Source organism: Uranotaenia lowii, chromosome 3, assembly GCF_029784155.1.
Source record: "Uranotaenia lowii strain MFRU-FL chromosome 3, ASM2978415v1, whole genome shotgun sequence".
NCBI lineage: Eukaryota > Metazoa > Arthropoda > Insecta > Diptera > Culicidae > Uranotaenia > Uranotaenia lowii.
This window is the reverse complement of record NC_073693.1, coordinates 135,900,027-135,925,781: the sequence shown is the minus strand read 5'-3', so window position 1 is coordinate 135,925,781 and position 25,755 is coordinate 135,900,027. Positions and strand designations below refer to the sequence as shown.

At 34.8% G+C, this 25,755-nt stretch overlaps 2 protein-coding genes across 2 annotated transcripts in view; one reads left to right on the top strand and one right to left on the bottom strand.

The window, feature by feature from the left end:
- LOC129755383 (extracellular matrix-binding protein ebh-like) overlaps positions 1 to 23,730 on the bottom strand; it is a 36,047-nt gene extending 12,317 nt beyond the window's left edge. Inside the window, exons 1-2 of the mRNA XM_055751833.1 lie at positions 23,371 to 23,730; positions 15,476 to 15,607 (exon numbers count right to left, since the gene is read on the bottom strand). Coding sequence (XP_055607808.1) covers positions 15,476 to 15,607; positions 23,371 to 23,442 — 204 coding nt within the window. The 5' untranslated portion in view covers positions 23,443 to 23,730. The remainder of the gene's footprint in view (positions 1 to 15,475; positions 15,608 to 23,370) is intronic.
- On the top strand, positions 760 to 15,115 carry LOC129755384 (uncharacterized). Its single transcript, XM_055751834.1, has 3 exons — positions 760 to 857; positions 1,007 to 1,412; positions 14,330 to 15,115. Exons 2-3 carry the CDS (start codon positions 1,031 to 1,033, stop codon positions 15,076 to 15,078), a joined length of 1,131 nt encoding a protein of 376 aa, XP_055607809.1. The 5' UTR covers positions 760 to 857; positions 1,007 to 1,030; the 3' UTR covers positions 15,079 to 15,115.
- Positions 23,731 to 25,755: the final 2,025 nt, after the last annotated feature.

Genomic DNA, 25,755 nt, shown 5'->3' with positions numbered 1-25,755 from the left:
ATTCACTTTTAGACAGTAAATTTTTCAAAATAATCTTGTTTTTGTTGAAAAACTCAAGTGGTGCTATTCTTATTTCGCACCCTTTTTTCACATTTTTGGTCCTCAACGCCAATTGCTACCTCCAAAAAAACTAAACTTATGCTTGATTTATCCGTTAAGCAATTCAGAACAAAAGGTGGAAGAAAATTTTCGAAATTTTCAATCATTCATATTTTAACAAGCAAAAAACATGGTGGTGCTATTTTTATTTCACTCACTGTATATTTTGAATCAGCGCAAAATTCACATGCTTTCAAAGCGAAAAGAATTAAGAGCTTGTTTCAAATAAATTCCCAACTTATTTAAAATGAGCTCTTAAAGTCTGCGCCTCGGAAGAATGTGAATTTTGTTGCCTTGTGTTATCTTTGATAAAAACTCTTCAATGTTAATTCTTCATTTGCTTCATATTTATAAATTTTTCTTTTGAATGCAACAGCCGCTAACTTAAGGAGATAATCAATACAAAATTCTAGGATGCGTTAATTTTTGTATAACGACCCACGCGGCCGCCCACACGAGACAAACTAATTCTAAAAAAAATAATTTCGAACAAAGCCAAACAGACTGCTTCTCTTCTGAGAGAGAAAATTTGCGAAATATAAATCAAAGCAACTGGTAAAATTTTACGAATGTCTACCAAAACCAGCTGGCATGCATAAGCGACGCCTAAAGCGAGGATAAGCACAGTGTCAAACGAATCGGCGAACGTTCTAAACGTAACTGTTGCATTCTCGCGCACAATAGATTTGTTTCAGGTATCTATTGTATTTTTTTGCTACAGAATATTACTCTGCTTTGGCGGACGCTGGCTAATTCAGGTGAGTATAATAACACCACGTGTTTGTGAAAAAAGTCGTGCTACTTAGTAACAGTTGATGATGAGATTAGTAATTGATAGAATTATCACCAATTGTATACGTCAATCAAATAAAAATATTTTTTTACATTCGAACAATCGAATTTCAAGGTATCCGAAAAAAAAGCGTCCAAAATGGAATCATCCACTCAAGCGTTTTCTCAAGTTCGCGAGTACAGCGCTCAAGATTTGCACAGCACCGAGGTTGATCCGCGATGCCTGGATGCTAGCTTTCCGTTGGCCTCTCTTTGGCCGGTCTATCTCTCGTGCTTCTACGTGCCCGGTAGCTATCGGGACAATCATGTCGGTCACGTGCAAGAGTATTTCGCCTCGAAAGGGCTGCTAGCGACGCATGTGTTCGGTCGCTCCAAAGAAGAAGACTCCTATCGGGAACATCAGGCTAAGACGGGCTATTACGATTTTTTGGTTTACTTTTTGCGGCGGCAGGACGCTCTCGATGCCATCGATCGTTGCCATCGAGATGCGTACTACGGTGCGCCGCTGAATGTTTATTGTGGTGAGTATGTCTTTAATCCTAGTTTATTAACAGCAAAATCTGATCAATACGCGTGAAACCGATAAATTTATTCTAGCATTCTAGGTACAAAGTTACACATTAGCAAATTCAAATTGAGGCAAATTCTCTTGTAGAACGTTATTTACTTCTCAAAATTGTTGCAGCTTGTTCATACGAAGTGTTTTTCTATCAAATTCATCGAAGACGCCAAACCTGTAGGACTAGCGAGAAAATAGTTATAACGTCTCAAACGAAGCATTCTTTTTCATGAAGAGAATCTAGCAACAGCGCTAGATTTTCCGTACAATTTTCATTAATATTACTTTGACATGCAAGTTATTGATTTTAGAGTCTTGAATTGTTCTGATGTTCTAATTTATAAACCCACGCAAATTTGAAAAATAATGATTGAAAAAAGATAAATTATAATAATACCCGGTATTAACCCGGATTCTGCCCGGGTAAAATTCTGAAATGTTTATCATAAAGCTTCTCTGTTCTCTCTTAGCACTGTGAACCAGTTTTGGAGAAATTAGCTGCCATTTTAGTAACCATTACTTGGAAAGTTGAAGTAATAAAAAGCATTCTAATTGTGACGATTGTATGTAATGAAAATTAGAAGATTTTTTTTTTCTTATTTTACCTGTTATGAACAGAATATCCTGACTGACATGTTTCGATAAAAATAAATGAAAATTGAGGTTCTTTGTTCCCTATTCTTCTTATTTTTTTCAATTGTTTTCATAAATCGGTTAACATTATTTTTGTTCAGATTTTGGGATTTTCAATTTTGAAATTCGTTACCACCGGGAGGTCCGGGGCAATTGCAACTATTGCCCCCCTTCCTTAATCCGGCCTTGATGGTAGCCTTGAGTCTAGTACTATACCTAAATACTTCACTTGTGATTTGAAGTTTAACACTTCCCCATCTTATGTTAGAGGTTTCCTTGTAGTTCGTCTCAATGAGTGATTAAAATACCTAAGTACACTGAGGTTTTTTTACGCGGTTTTTTTTTACACGGTTTTTTTTACGCGGCTTTTTTACGCGGATTTTCCAATTAACGCGGATTTTCGAATTAACGCAGTTTTTTTTTACGCGGATTTTCGAATTAACGCGGTTTTTCAGAGAAAACATTCTAAGACTTTTTCAAAGGAAAACACTTAGAATCTTTTTGTAGTTGGGAAAATCTTAGCTCTGAGACTAAGAACGTGATACATGAGATCTGTGACCTGAGACCTGAAATATGAGACTCGAGATCTGAGACATGAGACATGAGACATGAGACCTGAGACCTGAGACATGAGACCTGAGACCTGAGACATGAGACATGAGACATGAGACCTGAGACCTGAGACCTGAGACATGAGACATGAGACATGAGACCTGAGACATGAGACCTGAGACATGAGACATGAGACCTGAGACCTGAGACATGAGACCTGAGACATGAGACATGAGCCATGAGACATGAGACATGAGACCTGAGACATGAGACATGAGACCTGAGACATGAGACATGAGACCTGAGACCTGAGACATGAGACATGAGACCTGAAACCTTGAGACATGAGACATAAGACCTGAGACATGAGACCTAAGACCTGAGACATGGAACATGAGACCTGAGACATGAGACGATCTGAATTCCACACTGTCAAATAAGCCTCACTATATTATACTATTCTATTAATCTAATTGATTTTGTTTTTTATCTTAAAAATAAACTATCATTGTACGTAAATTTTTAAATAATCATGACTCTTACGCGTTTTTTCAGCAACGTGCTTTTTTGCGCGAGTTTTTTAATTAAAATTGATTTTTTACGTGGATTTTCGAATTTCGGGGTTTTTTACGTGGATTTTCGAATTAACAAGGTTTTTTTTACGCGGATTTTCGAATAAACGCGGTTTTTTTTTACGCGGATTTTCAAATTAACGCGGTTTTTTTTTACGCGGGACGAAATACCGCGTAAAAAAAACCTCAGTGTATTTCCAACTTTAAGTATTTCCGACTTTAAACTTCCAATTTTTTTTAGAAACCCAAATACATAGTAAACTAGCTGACTTGGTGTGCTTTGCTACCCCTTCCAAATATTTATGTTTGTAAAAATTATTTTTATTAAATTAAATTTAAATTTCAACATTATCAACAATGTTATCAATTATTGAATCTAAAAGTACACAAATGGCTGTTAGAGCACTTGAACCCGATTTGAACCCAAACTGTAGACTGCAGAGATCATAATTGGCACTCAAAAAAGAGTTGATTCTTTCGATTAAAAGTTTTCCAAATATTTTACTAAAAACACTCAAAGTTGAAACGGGACGGTAATTATTAACATTTGTAGGATCACCAGATTTAAAAATATGTAATACTTTTGCCGTTTCCAAGCAATCAGGATAAGTTCCTGTTTCTAAGATTTGATTGGAACATTTAGAGAGAATCGGTTCAAAAAGATCAATATTTTTTTTTTTATAAAAACGTGCGAAAAATTTTATCTCGTGTCAAAAATTGGAAATTGAAATTGTTATTTAATTTAAGTTGTAAGTGAGATTTGTGATATAAATGTTTACAGTTGTACCGAAATGCAAGCAGGAAGTTGCTACATATTTTCCAGGATTTAAAATGGTCTGAATGGAAAATGGATCAAAGCTAAGTATCATTCTATTTATCTGTTTGAACTCTGACCAAACGAGTGATTCCTTGTGGTAGTTTTCTGTTCATTACAGATGAATTAATGGGTTTTGGTCTGGGTTTTGTCTCCGGCGGGGCCTTATTTGTGCTTTGCTATTTCTCCGGCTAAATGGCAAGGTATGGGTGAAATTCCATATTACTAGAAATTTGGCTGTTTGAAACATACAATTATTGAAAGACAAGTTTAGAATGTTATCGAAAATTGAGACCGATCATTCATTTGAGAAATGAGGGGTTACATGCCCCTGCGTACACGTACCCGTTTGTGCGTGTGCGTGTGTGTGTGTGTGTGTGTGTGTGTGTGTGTGTGTGTGTGTGTGTGTGTGTGTGTGTGTGTGTGTGTGTGTGTGTGTGTGTGTGTGTGTGTGTGTGTGTGTGTGTGTGTGTGTGTGTGTGTGTGTGTGTGTGTGTGTGTGTGTGTGTGTGTGTGTGTGTGTGTGTGTGTGTGTGTGTGTGTGTGTGTGAGAGAGAGAGAGAGAGAGAGAGAGAGAGAGAGAGAGAGAGAGAGAGAGAGAGTGTGTGTTTTAAAAAATAAACCTTTCACCATCCTCATATACAAATAACAAAAAGTCTAAACCGTACACATTGATTGCAATCAGATAATATCGCAGGATTACAAACGTTAGCATTCAGTTTTGAAGTAATAATCAGTAATTACCGCTCAATTTCGGTAGATAGGAAACAAAAATCCTTTTTAAATACGTTGTGCCAATCCACAACATTAATGCAGTCGGTTTAAAATAAAAACTGGAAGACTGTAAATTGGGAAACTTCAATTGTTTCCAAATCCTATGCTTTCTTAGTTAATTTTTTCTGAGAATAAAACACATTGAGTTTTTTGTTTATGATAAATTCAATTCCATCAGTTATTTTACTTTTAATACATTTAATTTTAAAAAATCAACTTTGATTTGTGATGGTCCCTTAGGCCCATTTGGGTCCTTCCTCCACCCCATACGCTTCTTTAGAAGTGGGAGGGACATATTATCCTAAGGATAATTTTATTTTACTTTAAATTTCCTTTTTCTGTAGGACTTATTTAGTCTTACTCCCGCGTATGTCCATCACCGTACAATTTAACATCTGATTCTTCGTCAGATTCCATCACTTTCATCGTATGATCCTTGTCAGGATTGGTCATATTTTCAAACAGTCCGTTTGATGTATTGTATTGCCATTTTCTTGAATGTGTTTATGTTCACAATATTTTTGATGCTCGACGGTAGGTTGTTGAACATTTTCAATCCATTGTAGAAAATTGAGCGTTTGCTCATCTCTTTTCTGATATTTGGCAGTCTGAAGTCTTGTGCTCTTCTAGTGTTGTATCTGTGAATGTCGATTCCGTATTGCAGGCCGTCCGTTAAATAATTTGGTAACATACCATTTTTCATCTTATATTATGCATGCAGGAAAAATCCAAAATATGAGCGCTAATAATCATAGCAGCTTTGCCTACTAGCGACACGGCGCATACGTCGCGACGTTGAGAATAATAACGACGCACCGCAAGTTTCCTAGGATACTTGGAGCATGCGATTGATGGCCTAAGGAAAATGTACAGTAAATAACATAAACAATGATCGAGTAGTACATCGAAATCGCCTACTGGACTGAAAAAAGAAAAACAAACCTGCAAATGACAGAAATCTCGCTAGTAAAAAAGCGTCGCTAGTCCTACTGTCGCTATTCGGTTTGGTGCTATACACATAATATATAAACATTAAGCTGTTATATGCAATTCTCTGTTTCACTGACAACCATTGAAGAATATCGAGCATTAAAACACTAGGGGTGTATCGATTGCATCGTATCACTACTCGCATAATTTTATTTTGTATTTTTTGCAGTCGATTCGTTTGTGTGTCAGATGCATGAAGCAATATTGTAGCGCAATAATCGAAGTGTGGCATGATCACGGATTTAACATAAATTACTTTTGATCAGAAAGTCATATAGCGACTAATTCGGCAAAGTATCCCATATTTTATGGCGATTTTCTTGATTGTATAGTCAATATGTGCTATGAAATTCAGCTTCTCATCAACTTGTATTCCCAAGTATTTTACCTGGTGCACTCTTTCGATGGCACAACCATCAATCAGCAATTCTGGGCAGACTCTTATTTGACGATTACCAATAACCATCCAGCTGGTTTTATTAAGATTCAGACTCAATTTTTTATGTTTTAAAAACTCAGAAATATTTTTCAAATCGGCATTTGCTTCTTGGATAACGAGCTCTAAGTCATCACCACTCCAGTAGGAGACTGAATCATCCGCAAATAACTTAAGAGAACCATAACGTAGACAGTGTTTCATGTCATTGATGTACAATATGAATAAAATGGGACCCAGAACACTTCCTTGGGGGACTCCAAGATTATTTTCTCTATATCGTGAATATGATAACCCATATTTTGTTCTTTGCATTCTATTATTCAAGTAGTCTTTAAACCAGTTTAGTACCGTTCCGTTGATACCTATTCTTTCCAAAACGTTCACCAACTTTAACCGATCAATCGTTTCAAAAGCTCTCTTGAAATCCAGAAACACGGCAACTGTGTAACTACCGTTTTCAATATTGGCTTTCCAATTTCGAAGTATCAAGTTCACTGCAGACTCCGTTGAATGCTGCTTTCTGAAACCAGATTGCTCGTTAATCAATATTCCTTCTGACTCAATAAAATGGAGAAATTGTTTTTTAACTGCTAACTCCAGCACTTTTTCTTGTATTTCCAACATGTTTATCGGACGATATAATTTAGCCTCTCGTGCTTTTTTCTCTTTTTCAATTGGAACAACAGTTGAATGCTTCCATGTAGAAGGTATTATGCCTAATTGTAGACTCGTATTTATAATTTGTGTCAGCTGATTAGCTAGTACCGGTAGAGAATCCTTAAAAACTTTCAAAGAGACGTTGTCGATACCAGCCGTGGATTTCATAGTTTTCACGATCTCATCAAATTCTTGACAACTTATTGTTTCAAATGAACTGAAACTTCCACCATTGCAGACAATATGATCCACGAAGGCGTTAGAACTTGCCGGAATACTGTCATGGATTTCCATGACACTGTCAATGAAGAAGTCATTAAACTTCTCTGCAATTTCAGTTTCATCCGTGATTTCAACCCCGTCAAACGAGACGGTATTTTCTTTTGCAGTATTTGGACTTACTAATCGTTTTATCGTTTTCCAAAGCAATTTTCCATTATTTTTATTTCTTTCCAGCTCATCTTGAATTGATCTATTTTTAGCCAGCTTTATTTCACGTGAATATTCATTCCTTACCAATTTGTATTTTCGCCAACTTCTTCCGCATTTCGTTCTTAGAAACTGTTTATAAAGATTGTCTCTTAGCTTTTTCATTTGCTTGAGGCTACTGGAGTACCATTTAGTACTCGAACCTGTACCATTTAGTACCGGCTTAACCTCTTTTTGGACCACAAGTGCATTTACACTATCTTTCAATAATAAGTCGAAGCGTCTTACTAACTCATTGAAGTCTGCGCGTCTCAAGGTTGATTTTCCTGCCTCCAGAAGCTGACGAAATGCATTGTCATTATATCGACTCCAATCCTTCACCATGTAATGGTTTCCGGGAACCCATTCTTTATGTCCAAAATCAGCAGAAACATTTATAGTCTCATGATCTGATATGCGACAATCTGGAATGATAACTGCTCCAGCTCTGTCCACATTAGTGAAAACAAGATCAATTCTAGTACTGCTGGTTGCCGTTCTTCGAGTGTCTTCTGTAACAATTTGTCGAAACCCATATGCTTCCATAACACGTTTCAAGTCTCTGCATTCTGCTTCTTTATTAAAGTTGATATTAAAATCGCCACAAAAAATGTTATCAATTTCATCAACTACAATATCACTATGCCAAAGGTTTTCAAGAATATCCATAAAACGGGCGTCATTTGCGCTTGGCGAATGGTAAATTCCACCAATGATGATACTTTTCTTTCGATTCCTTAATTTTAAGGTCAGCATCCAGTTCATATCGAGATAGGCATTCAGTAAAACATCTATCTCAAATATATTTTGCACAAACATAGTAACACCACCAGTATGTTTCGAATGCGAAAGACAATTAATCATTGTATAACCTATGATATCGAGCGTGTTCAAATTTGCGTCTACAGTTAGATGGGTTTCAACTAAGACTATAACGACAGGTCTTAGTTCCTCAATCACAATACCATTTTTTTCGAAATTATTTATCAATCCACAAGCATTGAGATACAAAATCTCAGAAGTTTTTTGCTATTTGCCGTAATCAATAAACTTTTTTGCTTTTATAACCTTTCTTTTGTAAAGCTCACAGTCGTAGCTCCAAGCCGAATGACAAATATCTAGCTTTGCTTCGTCTGAGTTAGTTGAACGATTAAATTTAAAGCAATTAATACATTTTTCATATTGAGCCGTACATTCTTTCGTTTCATGACTTTCAGCACATTTGGCACAACAGGTTTGTTCATTACAATGTTCAGCTTTATGGCCAAAATGCCAACATTTGTAACATCTAAGCACACTTACTGCTTCATAAATTTTGCATCTTTCCCATCCCACATTAACTTTGCCACGTTTTATCAAAGTAGTAAACGTCTCTGCATCAACTTCAATAGTAGCAATCATTGGATTAAGTTTCCATTTGGCATTTTTCTCGATTTTCAACACTGTGATTTCTGCATCGGATAAATTATTCTGTTTTTTTTAATGAATTAACAAAATCCAAATCATTAAAATTATCAATTTTATCAAATCCTACAATTTTCAGTTTAGGTTTAGTGGGTTGTTTAATGTCGATTATGTATTTCTTGCCGAAAATTTTCTGAGCATGTGTCATAAAACCTTGAGCTTTTTCTTTAGTCCAACACCTGACAAACACCTCTCCTGTTGAGTCAATGTAACGAACTTCTTTAACTCCTAAAGCTATTGGATCTAGAGATGATTTCAATTCCTTGCGTGTGACTTCGATATCCTGTTCAGAGAGTGGTTTCAAACGAACAGTTTCTTCCAATTTTAATATCGAATTATTTATAACGTTGTTATCACTTTTCGCAGATTTATCTTTAATCGTCTCAATTTTTCTCGGTCGGACTGATTCATTATCTTTGCTACTGCCTGTATTCTGAGCAACCGTCGATTTCACTACATTGGAATAGGAAACTGGCGGCATTTTGTCGTTTTCATCCAGTTTGCGTTTCTTAGAATTTGAACGCAAGTGATACCGGACCTCATCATCTCTAACAACTATTTCTGGTCTAACAACTGATTTAATTTCATCACGCGCAATTTCTTGTATTTGTTTTTTTAGATCGTACGGAACAATTATTTTCTTATCCAGTCTATCAACTTTCGCATCAACAGCTTTTATCAATTTCATCAAGTTATTCAAGTTTTTTTCAAACCCTGAATTTTCCAAACAACTATCACAAACGAAAACAAAATTTTTAATTTTTTTGAAAATTTCTAAGTTTGAGCCCACTGTGTCTGGTAGACAGCTGATGTGGAAAGCTCTCTTGCATAAACCAAAACAGAGAACTTGATCATCTGTCGGTGAGAATCCCTCACAGCATCGAGAACACTGCTTGGAACTCACTCCCTCACTATCTCGTTCATCCATCTCACGCACTCACGCTCTCAAACATAAGGGAACGGCTTATGCCGTTTCTCTCAACACAACTACGATGACGATCGTTATTGATCGTAATAGAACGAACACAACATCAAATGAAGAAAAAAAAAATACTTATCGGCGGTAATGGAGTCCAGACAAACCAAGCGAATCAACCCAACTTTATTCTGGGCAGTTTGATGCCGTTGATTTCCGGAACCACTAATCACCAAACGAAACAGTTAATGTTCACAATAAACACAACACAGAACATAAAATGATCCACATTGAACTTTTTTAACACAATAAAAATTAGCCAAAACTATGCAACGGAAATATGCACGTCACATCTGTGTTCCACTTCTCAGGAATGGAATAAGCTAAGCTTATTAGTTTGTGTACATAGGAGTTTATTGAACAAAAGAAACATTAAAAGTTGGATAGACATCAGATAAAGTAGGTACTCTAAACACTGATAAGCTGATATAACTCTGAACCACATTTCCATCAACCAAAGGTTCGTGTCTTTACTGCTTAGTAAGTGAATAATACACTGGTTGTGATGGGGCGCTAGCATTCAAAAATTACTCCACGTGTTCTAATGACACGTAGAAAAATATATAGAAATTTTATTATCTACCATGCATTTTTAGCCTGCTTCAATTTTTCTGCGTGCAAGAGTATAAGTTGCTATGGTGTTCAATTTTTGTTATGTTTTCCTCCCAGTGAAAAAAGGTCCCGATGGTTGAAATGTACTAGATTCATTGAGCTTTGAATTTGAGGAACAAAATTTGAAACGTGCCTACATATGAAAAACAATTCTTCATATTTAGAAAAAAAAACTATTCCAATTAAAAGGATATTAAAATTTAAAAAATAATTTCACAATATAATAGAATAAAAGTTTAACAGTTTTTAAGAATTAATTTAAGCAAATGAATAAAAGTTAAAGATATAAAGATTTTCTAAGAGAAAATGTTCTTTATTTTATTGAGGAAACATTCACAGTTCTTTAAAAAAAGACCTTCTGGTGAACGATTTAGTCTTGGCACTTTTTTAGAGAATATACTTTTAAGATCATATGATTGCCGAAATTGCCAGAAGATCATAAACTCTTCTTCAATAAGAATGGAATTGATCCGATTCATTGAAACTAAAATTTAAACTAACTGAGTTACATATAACTCTTTATAAAAAATATTTTCAAATTGTCAAATGAAAATTTAATGATTTGCGAAAAATCGAAATTTAGCTATTGGTATCATTACAAGATCGGGAAACGAAGCTTAGGGAATGATGAGCTAGTTGGCGCCAGGAGCTCTGGGCGATGAAAATTTTTCTCCTACGCAGGGAGAATTATATCAGCTTATCAGTGCTCTAAAGGTAAGTTTTTACAAGTTGTTTGTTGAAAAATAGCACACAAAAGGGATGAATCTGTACTACCGAATCAAATCCTTTATTAAATCAGAAGGAACGTAGGTTAATTTAAAATAGTTTTCCATTGTTTGATTTTTACACTTGTCAAAAGTGTCTCCTGATCAGATCCCTTCACCCATCCTCAAAAAATAATTATTTGCTAGGATGCAGAGGTAACCTCGGGCCTTAAGCATAAATTTGTTCTTTTATCCCTTTCTCTCTATTTCAAAATCTGTCTATTGACTACTAGGACGTGGCCGGCGCCGTTATCAATGTTTAAAGAAAAGCATCAGTTTTGTTCATTGTGAATGTGCTGTCAATCCCAGACACCATTCTTTTGACCTCTGAACAAAATTGATGGCCTCGGTCAATCACGGAGTAGCAACCATTGACGATGTGGAATTCGTTCAACTGAGCCACGCCTACGATCATGGAATTCGAAATGCGATTGTTTTTAAAAGATTTCCTTCATTTAAAAAAACATCAACTAAGTTTACTAAGCTTATTGAAATATATCGAACTTAAATATTCTTCAGGTTGTATTCCGAGTTCAATGATTTAAGGTGGATGTGAGTAGTCAATCAAGCTAAGCTAAGCTAAGCTAAGCTAAAAACGTGTGGAAATATTATCTGGTCCACAACTTTTTTTATTTTTCAAAGCTCGCGTGAGCTTTCATTACGTCGTATGAAACATCTTATTATTTCACAAAAAACTGCTGCAAAAGTTATCGAAACAACTTTAAAATTTGTATTTTACATAAAGAATATGTTGTCAAGGCTACAAATATTCTAAATGGGAAGAAGTTGCGACTAGTTTATGTCAGTTTTTCATTCGTAATAAAACTCTTTGTTTACATTTTGTTTCATACGACGTTATAAAATCTCATGCGAGAAAGATTGAATGATAGTAGATACTTCGTTTGATAGGTCCCCTTTTTGGAGAGAAGGAGGGATCTCGAAACATAAACAATCATTTCTCGTACTCGGATATTCCATTTGCTTGATAACTTCTCGAATTTTTCATTAATTGTCACTCCTCTTTTTCTATCTCCACACTGAAAGGAGGGAGGCGTCTCACACCATGTTTAAAATATTCTTCCTATCCATCCAGGATTCATTTAGCTCATACCAAAAGGAGACAGTGAACTTTTTCGCTCCTAATAATTGTCAGTCGATTTTAAATGAGCATTTCAACATCTGCTGCTGAGAGAGCGAAGAGAATTTTTTTTCTCTATAACGAATGATCACTCTTCTACTGTCAGAGCACCATTGGTGTGTGACTCTGAAAATACCTCATCAGCGCAACGTGTGATCAGTGAAAAGAATTGCTCAGTGAAGGCAAGGGCATAAGCTATTCTCGTCGCTTCTAGGAGAAAAAGAGATGCAAATCGCATATGAAATTAATGTGTGATTGAACCGTCCTCTCTCAACATGGAATTATGGAACATTGGCCCAAGGAATATTTAAATAAGGTAGTGTCGAGAGCCATATTGGATTTTTTTTGTGACGTCACAAAAACGTATGTATCGAAAATTTATATGCGAATGGCAGAAATTTCAAAGAAAAACATGTTTTAGAATGAAAATGGATTCCAATTTCATTTTGATTGTGTTGTAAGACCTCTATTTCACTATGTTATGAAATTTTCTGGTCCTTTAAAGATTGCATTATGTTTTATTTCTCGTTTTGACAATGAACGCAATGTCATCTTGAAGCTAAAACGTTCAAAAACGAAGATAAAATCTACTTTAAAAAGGTCTAGCTGGTGGTTATTGAGTGTTCAACTGATTGTCATGATTTTTATGTAGAATTCTTATGTAGAACAATTAACATCAATTGATTATTGTTAACTCGATTTACTAAAACGCAAATAAATAATTGTGTTTTTAAAAAAAGTTTGTTTTTTGATAACTTTTTTGTAATAAGGATCTTAAACTGCACTGACTTGATCATTTTCATGCAAGAATTTGAACTAATTTTAAAGTTTTGCAAATTTGAGTAGGGAAAATCCACCATTTTTTCGAACTTCGATGGTCTATTTCATACAAAAATTACTTGAAAATCCAACTTTTTTCGTACCAAGCTTGGAGAGCAAGAATCCTTCTAGAATAACAGGTATTAAAAGTGGAACATTTCCAGCAAATTCTTCAAATTATCAACGAAAAAGACAAATTTCCTAGTAAATTAACATATTTTTCGTGATTGTGACGTCGCAGTGTGTACTAATACTAAAGCAGGGCTGCCTCGACACTACCTTCTTTAAATATTCCTTGACATTGGCCCCAGCATTTGTCAACCTGCTTTATTGCTGGGGACGTACAATAATTCTGGCACGCTTTTTCAAAGGGTCCTATCTGATTTTGTAAACAAAGAGGTAAAAAAGATTGGAACTTCTTTAAATTTCAGACATTTCGGGGACCTTGGAGTTTGAAAAAATACATTTTTGATTCCGACATTGAGAATTTTGACAATCATTAATTGAAAAATTTGACAGGCCGGAAGTAAAATTCAAATAACATAAGTTATGCATCTCGATATTTTAAGAATCAGAGATCACTGGGTCAGCTAGTGCTGAAATAAACCACAACCGAAGCATCACATCTCCGTTCGGTCGTTGATTTCTCAACCAGTAACTGAGAAGCTGATGAACATTTCTCCCTGCGAGAATGAAATTGGGTGACTGCGTTTTTGAAATGCTCTGCAACAAAAAGTGGGCTGCTTGATCGCTTTAACACGTTCGTCGCCACGCTCATTTTGGTAATTTTATTAGCCGGGCCCTAAGAAATTTCCAGAGAGAGAAATCAAAGAGGAAGAACTCCCATATTTGAAACGTGTGGTGAAGCTGAGCGGTAAACTCAAGTAAGAGAGCGTCGCACGCTTTTTGATGTAACGGGGCCCCCCAGGAAATACACCCGTCACCCGAATATGGGTGGCGTGGCGACGAACGTGTTGAGTGCGAGAAAGGATATTTTTCTCAGGCGTTGGACAACCAGATGAGAAAAAGTGAGCAAAAATTAAGAGAATCGAAGAAGCCTGCACTCAACCACAGCCTACCAAGTCTCAAGTAGAAAGTTTATTTTTAAATTTATTTTATTTACCTTTATGTTATATCTATGACTTAAAAAACTTTAGTTTAAATAACTACATTGAAGTATTGAATAAAATAATTTTAATCGAAACAGGTCGCGATCCGGTTTTGTTTGACATCTGGAAGAGTGCAAATTTCACCATTGCCAACGGATTCCCGAAAGCCGTCGAACGCAGCTTCGAAAACTATTTTGAAGAAAACTTCCACGTCCGAGTTGCGTGTGCCTGCAGACATTCTCCGGGCAATCTGTTGGTTGAATTCCAATCACAGGATGATTTTTACACGGTTGTCGAAAACTGTTCGCTTTTTCCGGCTAGCGTAGTGGCTCCCAAACAATCCAAACAACGGTTTTTGGAGCACGACGTCCTTGAGGAAATTGTGGAACGAATTCAATTGGATCCTGGTTTTTTGAATATGCGCCCATCAGATTACATTATGGACCATCTTCTGAGAGGTCAAATCCCGGTGATCAATCGAAATTGGCGCTTAAATACAGTGCCTGTGTTGGATTTTTCTTGGATGTCCCCGAAGCTTAAAAAAGCAATCACACAACAGTGTAGACGATCGGCATCTTTTGGTTTCGAAATCGAATGCAAATTTGGAAAAGAGGAAAGTCCCAACAACAAGAATGATAACAGACGTAAAAGTGATGACCATCCAGAGGAAGTAATACAATTGAACGAGGAAGAATGTGTCACCGAAATTTCAAATATGGATTTCAATGGAAACGAACAGCAAAAGAACGATTCTATGGAAATGGTAACACCATGTCGCAAAATGAAGGAAATTCAATTAGGTGAGAACTTCCGCTTTATGAGGAAGCTGTCGATGCGAGAATTTTAATTTTTGCTTATTTTTTACCAGTAACACAGAGCCATAATAATAGAATGACTGAAATCGTTAAAACTGTATAGGCTAACCTTGTTTTCATTAAACTATAACTAAATGTTTTTTTTTTTCATTTAAAATGTTCAAATTCGAACAATATTTTGATCGTTATTTGTTAGTAATAAAATTGATAAATGTATTGACTTACATTAAGATTGATATAACATAAGGATAAAAATTGAATGAGGTATATAAAAATCTGATCAGAAAGAATTATTCAACTTTTTTTTTTGTTAACTAACCTTCCACCAATTCATGAAACCATGGAAAATTTGAAATGAAAACCAAGGAAATGAATTTAATCCTAAAAATAGTTGCCGCACAATCACACCTGGATTGCGTATAAACTCACCTGACAGTCATTATCAATGTCAACGTAGAATCCGTCGGTTCGATTCGCACAGAGAAATGAATGGTTAATGTCATCACGTATTTCTTCGGCTCCGGCGGGTAAAACGTACGAGTATGCTTTCACTTGCTTCGTCTGAGGGAGGGAAGGGGAAAGAAAAAGAAAGAAAAAAATCGTTAGCAGAAGCACTTCCTTGAACATTTATTAGTTTAAATTAGTAACTGTGCAATTGAATAACACCCCCGAATATGAACGTACGATGCAGCCATTGATCTATAATAATGAAATTACCGGGGGGAATGTAACACCCGGCGTGAAAGAAAGGTGAACGTGATTGGAATTTTATGATTCAATTAGCGACTTATTCGATAAACGCGTTATATAAGCTGCACTAGGAACTCATTAGCTCCATATGAAACTTTGATTTACAGTAATTAAGCTTTTTGACATCTTGGTTTGATGTTTGATCTATAATAAGCACAATGCAACATGATTTAACCTTCATTGAAGTTTCGTTATTCTTCTAAAATAAGGGTAAAACTTGAACTGATAACTAAATGGGAACTTCCAGGAGGGTAAAATTGAGCCCCCTTCGCGGTAGAGTCTAACGTAACCAAGATTCGAAATTACACTTGACAAACCCTAGAATCTCTTAACGCAGTAGGAATTACTCCTAAAATCACTTCGAGAAAAATGTCACAAAGTGATAAATTTCAGAGAAAAAATTGAAAATCAATTTTTGGAGTCTTAAAAATATTGCTCTTTCGAAATATTGACTATAGAATGGATTTGTTCAAATTTGAAGAGAATAATTGAATGAAATTGAAATAGAACATGCATAGAACAATATTCACTTAACTAAATATGTATATACAATAGGGTGGCAATGGATGCATGAGAAAAGTTTCATGATCGAATTTAAAAACCGACCATATACATTTTGTAGATTGGCCCAAAAAACATACTTTAAGGGTGCCTCAAAGCGCTCATAGTTCCGTTTTTTTACTCTCAAAAATCACCAAAGGAGGACCAAAGGAAATTGGAAAAATCGAAGTTTTAATTTTAATGCCAAATGACTTAAAAGTGCATAAAACGTCGAAATATGGTGTTATATCGGAAAAAAAATGTCAAAAATGGATTTCAAAATTTCAAAAATCGCGTAAGAGGGTTCCAATAAAAATCGGGAAAATTCAAATTTTAATTTTAAAGCCAAATGAATTAAAAATGCATGAAACGTCGAGTCTGGTGTTATCTCGAAAACAAAAATCGACTATCTGGGACTTTTTTCTCGAGATAGCATCAGATCTCAACGTTTCATGCATTTTGAGTCATTTGGCATCCAAATTAACACATGGCGGACGAAATACGAGGATTCTCGGTTTTTTTTTTGTTGCCGCGAATGTGCTACTCTTAGAAGAACAACTCAAATTTTATAAATTTGATAAGAAATTCTATTCTAAAAAATGTAACACAACACTTTCGGTAACCCAAAAAAAAACCCGATTTAATACACTTATCAGTGGATTGGAGGCTTTCTTACAGAGTGTCAATTATCTTTGGAAATAAATGACACAATAATGGATTCCTTATTTCTGAATTATTTATTATTAATCTATAAAAAAGATTATGATTAAAGAAAATCGATAGCAAAAATTACTAAACTCAATATAAAAAAAGGTGCCCAGTACGTTTTTTGGAGGATAAACGAACTTATATTCAACGAGTTCATTTATAATCCAAATAATTCAAACTGTTAAAGTTTGAGAGCCACATATCTCGACGCTCACTAGTGGTCAAGGGGTTAACCTCCTAAACTCTCATGCTAGATGGCGTGGGATCGATTCTCTGCTGTTTTATGAAATTTTTGTCAAATTTTTGATCGCCTTTGTAATTAATTTAGCGATTGCTGGCTACTGCTGCTGAGCAAATGGCTACCTTTTTTGGAGCCGACATAAGCATGATATTTACTATGGAATAGACAAATTTTAAACAATTTTGTTTTTTTTTTGGTTTTGAGATAGGTCCTACAGGAAAAAAAATCCAATTTTTTGATACTAAATTCATCAAAATCGTGAAACCTAGAATAGGAGTTAATGTGTTAAGAACGTTTTTATGGAACATACAAATTCCCGGACATCATCGTAACTCGTCGAGCTGAGTCGATTGGTACCTATAAAGTGGGGTCTTGGACCCTTAATTAATGATATCCCCAACTGACCGTTCCCTATGCCTTTCTGTAAGAAAGCCAAAACGTAAAATTTGATCCAGCGCGTTTTAATATAAATAATACCAAATTTCGATGTTTCCCGGCTGATATTTCTTTGCGGTCCTTAATATGTTATGTGTACTTTTTTTTTTATTTTCCCGATTGCCTTTGCGGGTCAGCGCTTCTCTCTTCCCCTTACGCGTTTTTTGAAATTCCTAAGTCAATTTTCGACAACATTTTTTTTCCATGATAATTTATTTAGACGTTTTATACATTTTTAAGTCATTTGGCATCAGAATTAAAGTTACGATTTTTCCGATTTCCTTTGGTCGTCTCCCCTTTCGTGAATTTGAGTGTCAAAGAACCGAAACTTTGAGCGCTCTACCAAACGTTTTAATCTTAAAATGGCGATATTTTCAGTTTCTCAAACTCTTTTGAAATTTCAATGAGTTCGTTATTTCAACATAATTTTATAATTAAAAGGTTAATTTTTATTTTTTTCTTAACCCAATAGCAGTTTACTGAATAGCATAATAGGATATAACATTAAAAAAATTTACTTTATGGTATGGTGGTTTAATAAAAATGATAAAAACGATTAACCATTTGTTAGAATGATCTTTATTGGCTTTGATGATTTGGTGATATTTCGGAGGTATGACAGTGAAAAGCTCTTTTTTTTTATCAAGAAGTGCATGGTGAATATGGTTATTCCAGAGAGAGGGGGGTTGGTAACAGTTTTATGTGGATGAACGGGAGGCCCGTGCGAAGGACCCGTCCATGGGGGGGGGGGGGGGGGGTGTTTACACAAGAAATAAGGAAATTGATTTCAGAACCTTATTTTTACGTATAATCAAACAAACTCAAAAAATTTGACTGATAAAAATGAATCATCATTTTCAAAACGGATCAGAATGAATGTTGAAAATCAATGCTTTTTCAGATAAGTCAATGAAAAATCATTAAAAATGATGTTCCTTATTCTGAACTAGAAATTTGCTTAAAAATAAACTCTAAGAGCAGGTTCACTGGTGTTGGGAAAAAGTGGTAGAAATTTTGTCACTTTTAGCACCTTTTGAAATTTTTGTCATGCAAAACCATTTTCAAGATCTGTGGTCTTCAAGTTTTATAACAACACGTGTTGTACTTTCGCATGAAAAAATAGCAATATTTCTATCACATACGGTTGAAATAGAAACAGTGCTATAAAAAAAATACAACGTCCAAAGATCTTCAAAACATTTTTACATGGTAAAATTTTCAAAATGTCAAAATTTCTACCACTTTTTCCCAACACCAATGAACTTGCTCTAAGAAGTCTAGATTTCAAATTTGAAATCAATATTATCGAAACACCAGAAAAAGAATTCAAATCAAAATTACGAATAAAGCTTCGGACATAAGAATTTATGCACATAAATAGATACATAAAATATATCGCCTAATTAAAAAAAAATCTGAGTTCTCGAGTAAATGTCAAATCAGGTTAAAAATTAACCTTGATTAAAAATTGTAAGAAAAATTGTAATGATTGTTATTTATTATTCATTCTATTTCACATTGTTTTTCTTCATTTTCATTGGGAGAATTGATAAAAAACCGCTCTATCTAGGTTTGAAAAAAAATTATCACGAAATGTGAATCTTCGATTATGAAATAAAAAATTCAACTCAGGAGATTTTTTTCAATAGTTAATAATTGAATTTTATTTGATTAAAAGAAGAAAAAATATAATTTTATTTCAAGGCTGCCAGTAATCAAAGTAAAAAACAAAACCCTCTTCTATATTAAAATTCGTTCAGTTAATAAATAAAACGCTGAAAAAGTTCTGTCAAAGTTGTTGTCAAATATAGTCCACCTTGCTTTTTGATGATATGGAGTAGCTCTAAAATGTATCAGTTTTAAGTGAGAATATTATTAAACCCATTTAATTAAATTAAGGAATAATATTACAAAGATAATAATGCATGATTGAAAAAAGGTAAATTCTACGTTTATACAAATTTGGAAAGATATCATTACAAGTATTCATGACATTACTGAATAATTTAAAAACAAAGATGGAATTCATTTGAAAAAAAATGTTCAAACTTTAAACCTTAATTTTCAAATGTTGTGTTTTTGTTTTAAAATTTTGTCGAAAAAACGCATAAATTTTTTAAATGATGTTATAAAAATTGCATATTTAGATCCACCGCACCCAAATTAGTCCAAAGTTTTAAATTCTTTGCACTTCGAAGAATGTTAATTTTGCGGCCTTGTGTAATTTATCAAGAACCACAAAATTGAGACTGAAATTGGTTTGATGAAGAATATTTCAAATCAGGACATTTTTTTGTAAATTAAAATTTTTAGTTACAAACTAAAGGGTAATAGGTTTTAGATTTTGATTTACAAATTTCGATGACCATTGTAAATCAAGATACATGGCTCCCAACTTGTTGATGTTTAAAATAAGTATTCGATGAATTCATTTTGAAATTTGAATGGTTGGTTTCAAATTCTGAATTTGTTTGGTTACACTTCTGAATAAAAACCCTTTCTAAGGGCGAGGGTTTTTGTATGTCAAGTTTAGAGTTTAAAGGCAAAAGGTTGATGGAATTCCAAGCCAAAATTTACAATTAAAAGATAGTTTCAATTCGTGAACGGTATATATGTATGTATGTATGTAATATCCCCCCCCCCCCCCCCCCCCCCGTTTGCACGGCCTTGATCAACGGTAATGAGATTGCTGATGATATAACAGACATTTTAAGCGAGAACCTGGAAGAATCCATGCTAAAACCGGGCCAGGAGAGCAAATACATTCTTTAGAAAAATAATGACCAAACCGAGGAGCGTAGAAAGCAGTATTCTTTTGATTTTGATCTACATCGCTCACACCAATCAAGTGGTTATCCCCAAGGTTATTAGATCACAAGGTTCCCCGACTTTGTCAGTAAGTAGGCCTGGAGGCATTCTCCACTTGACTCGCTGTGTCATGTAAAACCAACTGAGGTCGATCCAATCTTAAAAAGTGTGAAATTTGTTTGATAATTTTTTCCTAAAACACTGAAATCTTCATACAGGTCGTGCGAAGGACCCGTCCATGGAAGGGGGGGAATATAAAAAATGCACAACAGATAAGCAAATTGATTTCTTGAACTTTTTTCTTTTTAAGGATTTTTATCACAAACGCCAGGAAAAATAATAAGTTTAACTTGTACGTTTCAAAATCAATCAGAATCAATGTTTTAAATTATTTCCGAATAAAACCAGAAATTAAAGCTTCGGACATAAGAATCAGTGCACAGAAATAGAGTATATAAAATATAACAGCAGAGTTAAACAAGAAATCAGAACCCAATTGTAAAATAAATTTCAGACTTCAAATCATCATTGAAAGCTAAAACTGGCAATGTAAAGGTTGGGTAATGGGTGATTTCTTGAATGATCAATAAAAAACTGATAGAAATATAGAAAAAGAATTCCCAGTTTTGTTATAAAAATTCAAAGCATGAAGCATATACTAATTTGCTAAACATTGCACATTAAAACTTAGCTTTACAGCTGCTATTCCGAATCATTTTTAGAACTTTGCATAGATTATTAAAAGAAAAGATCGATTCAAGAAAGATGATTTAGAATAATAAAAAAACAGTGAAACCACTGTTTAATTTTTTTATTTTTGAGCGCGAGTTTTGTAGTTCAAAATTATATGCTCTGAATATTTTGTCATCGTCTTTTGAAATGTTGGGTCCTAGGACAAAACAAAGATATTATGTTTTTCTTACCAAAAATTTAGATTTGTAAGCTTTCAAGAAGATTACTTTCTCAAAACACAAAAATTCAGGATTTAAAAACAAAGCCAAAATTATTTAAAATATTGCTAAACAAATTTTAAAAGTCTGACTTAAAAAATCGGTAAAACAAAAAAAAACGATTTTACTAAATTCGGTAAATTTATTTAGAAATCAAAACAAAATATGAAGAAATTGAAAGAGATAATTATTTTTTAACAATTCATAAGGAAATTTTTCAATAAATGCATCTTGACATTTTAAAAACTTATTTCATGAATTTTATTGTTTACTCAAGAAAACAGCATTTTGGAGCCCATGACTTAAAAAAATGGTAGATTTTAGCGTCCTGAATTCTAATCTTTTGTCAGATTTTCTCTGTCACCTCTAGTTTTGGTGATATAATGTTTATGAGTTCCAAAATGAAGTTGGGTTGAATTTTGAGTGAAATCAGTCATTCTCATAACTGATGAACTAACAAATCTATATGAAATTAAAAAAAAAACTGATGCTGAATTTGATTATTATACTTCTTTTTTGTAACCTATCATTTGGATCAAAATGTGATCTGTTGATGAAAATAAACAAATTTAATGAATCAATAATATTTTGATGATTATAATGAAAAATGATCTTAAAAATTAAAATCCTACATTTAAAAAAAAATGAAAACTATCATCAGTCGTATTACTGACATTAGTGAAGAAAATTTAAAAAAATATATATTTTATTGCATTCAACAAATTTGTTAAATCCTGCAAATCGATTTGATGTTTGCTTAAAAAGATATCTAAAATTAAATTTCGAAAAAAAATTAAAACTCCCGTATTGCTTAGGTGGGGCATTATAGAGCATGTTCCCCTATACGAAACACATGCATTCACAACAGATCACACGAAACCATGGCGCCGGGTATAGCGAGCTCTGCATTGAAGATAAGTTGAGTTGTTAGTCTAACGATGCAGAAGTAGTCATACTTTGATAAAACTGCGGTGAATCCATGCACCCTTGGTGGATTACCTATTTACCCGCAGCGCTCAACTTTGAGTTCGACTGAGTAATTTCAAAACTAATTTCAGCAGCCGAACTCATATTTATTTTTTTATTCGAGGGCATTTTATTTTCAGGGAAATGAAGAAAGGTTACAAGTTTGCGGAACCGGATGTTGCTGTTCCGGTACATTGTATTGCATGCAATTACAGAGCGCTGGAAAGTTTTGACACTCCCGGTCAAAACTACAAATGAAACTTCCGGATGTTCTTTATCACGGGAAGTAATATCCGGAAGTTTCCGGACATCCAAGCCGCTCACCATATGATGACAATGCCGGACACAATTTTACGCTGACAACGGTGGACATTTCATTATCATTTATTGTTATCATTTATTGTTCCAGAGTGACAAAATTGACGTGTTCGTTAGTTGCTGCTCCGGTTCAAAGTGAACCCGCTATGTCTTTTCTGTCAGTCCAACAAAGAGAGTTCAATTTTTAGTTCATGAAGTCGAACTCAGTTTTGCTTCCTCGCCGAAGGAAAAAATAGAATTAGTTTTTAGTTCGCACAATCATAAAAGACTTCAACACAATCGAGGAACCTGATAGATTTTAGAGCATTGAAATATCTCGATACGTGTATTTAGTCTCATCACTGAACACATTTTTATTAACACTGATAACAAATTGAATTTTCTACATCCAAATATGTGGTTCAATCTGTTAACTGTGGCACGTTTAGTCAAGTTCCTCTTTCACAACGTTATTTTGAAAAATATCCATTCGAATTAATTATCAAGTAGTTTTCAATTTCACTGGATCACATTGTTTGAATATTCTCTGAGAATGTTGAAAAAAAATGCCAAATCTACCCGCTGAATTCATTCTGCCACATTTACAAGATTAAAATGATTAAACTTACACGATTTGGCACGGTCCTTGCTTGACACAGTCCTATCACAATTGTCACGATGCACAGCCCCACACGAAACATGATTTTTATTTCAAGATCACTCGACTGTTCTTTTCACTCAAATACCAAAAACTTTTGCGTTATTCTTCCACTTATCAGTCTGAGGATTACACTCGATAATGCATTAAGAAGGACAATAACCATTTACAACTCCGTCGTATTGTCTTAATCCAAATCGCGCTCCCGTTACGAAGGTCCACCCAACTATGCGCGAAAATTTCGCCCAAGGTTTCAATTTATAGTGAAATTTGTCAAAGCGCCGGGTTCCGAGTGTGTGGTTTGGTTCCTTTGGTCCCGCCGGACCGTTCAATTGCGACTCCCTGATGGCGGCCAGTGCCATTGGAATTATAAAACCGAAAGAATCGCGCCCGTCCGTGGGGAGTGAGGGAACCCAGTAATGGGGGAGCAACACGATCAAATAGGTGGTTGATGACACTCACCTGGCCATAGATCAGCTATGTTGTCGGTTTTTGGGGTGGGTGGTGGCCCTTGCTAACAAGTAAGTTGTGGATGAACCCACCTTCCACTGGACCCAGTAGGTTGACGATTCAACGAGCACCTTCTTACATGTTAATGAAGCTGAAATATACCGGTATGTTTTGTTGTACTCTTGGAATGATGATTCACTTAGCCGGTGGAATTTTTTTTCGATCTTAACGACGTCAGACCGAGAATTTCTGGTAAAAAGTCCTATGCCTTGGCAAGAAGAAAAAAGATTTACAACTTCATCTTGTAAAATTTTTTCACCATCAATCTTTATTCTTTCTTATACATAATCCAAACTTTAAATATCTTTTAAATACAGTATTCAGTATACAGGATCAAACCATCGAATGGCTTAGCATAAGCCTTTTAGAAGTGGGTGCTGTCACCTAATAAGTCCAATTACAATAGTTTAACCGTTTAATACATTTTTATGAGTTAAGAAATTACCAACCCCATTTCTTCTATCGTGACCTAGAGCGGGTCAGTTACCATTAAATTAAGTTATCCGTTGTCGAAAAAATTAACATCAAGCTCATTGCGATAGTTTTCTATAGGTGGCTCCATAGACTGTTCTCTTATTTGTCGAAATAGCGCCCTTCTAGAAAATTTGAATATTCCTCTTATTTCTTCTTAGCTCAAACAATTGGTACATAAAACCTTTCCAGAAACAGTGACTGTTCTTGTTAACATGACAATTAGACCACTGCAAAAAATATCTTTTTGCACCCCTATGTTTTTTCGATGCCTTTTGGGTCCCCAAGCATCAGTGTAACATTTGAGATGATTCGGTTGATTCCTGAGTTAGCGCAACGCGTTTCAATTTTGTATGGAATAAGAAATTTTTGTATGTATATGTATGTATATGTATGTATGGTTCCCCTATCGGTAGCAAGGTCCAGCCTATGTCTGTGTGGCTTGGCCTTCGAATTGCTTCTAGGCCTTCCACGGCCGATGGTTAGTCGAGGGAAGGCATCCAACCTTCAGAGACCTACAATGGTTGGCAATCCACTCCGCTTGCAATAGTCTCTTCAAATTAACCCCAGATGCATTCCCTCTGAAATATTTAATGCATTTCGTTATTTATACAATCAAACACATCTTACCTGCCGGCAACATAAGGGATTCGAACCCAAAAGTTTTCTTGCCGAAACCGGGAATCGAACCCAGTACGCCTGGGTTACCAGACTCGCGCCAGCCTATTCTCCAGGCAACATCAGCGCTCTCATTGTATGGAAGAAGAAATTTTTGCAAATTAAATCATCCAGAAAATTCAATTTAACTTGAAATGAAGTTGGTCTTTGATTTTCGGTTTTGACTATTCCTAAGCTTCATTTTTGCTAACATGACAAGAAGCGAAATTTTTCATGGAAAAAGTTATAACAATTTCAAAATAGAGAATCTAAATCCATTGAAAAGTATTCAAAAATGACTAACTTTGCTCGCTAGAGCTTTCAATAATTTCAAGGAATGTTTTTTCAAAGGTTTTATGAATCAATTAATTCTCTAGCTATGCAAAGCAGTTTTTTGAATTTTTTATTTTCATCCTACGGTTTCACAGCTTTCAAATAGCTTTTTTTTATAACAACGAATGTCTTTTCTGGAGTACAAGTTAGGTTTGTGCTTTGTTCGAATGAATTGTACTGCAAGAAACAAGGAATATTTTTCATTCAAAGTTATATTTTTTTAACTTTCAGTACATCTCTGGCGATTTTTGAATGAAAAATTTTGTTTTCCCATACAAAATTAATATTCGTTGCGCTAATTCAGGACTGGATGGATAACTTCCAAAAATGTTCATGCTATTTCTGGGAGCGAAAACAACAAAAAAAAAGTTATGGGAGGTGTAGA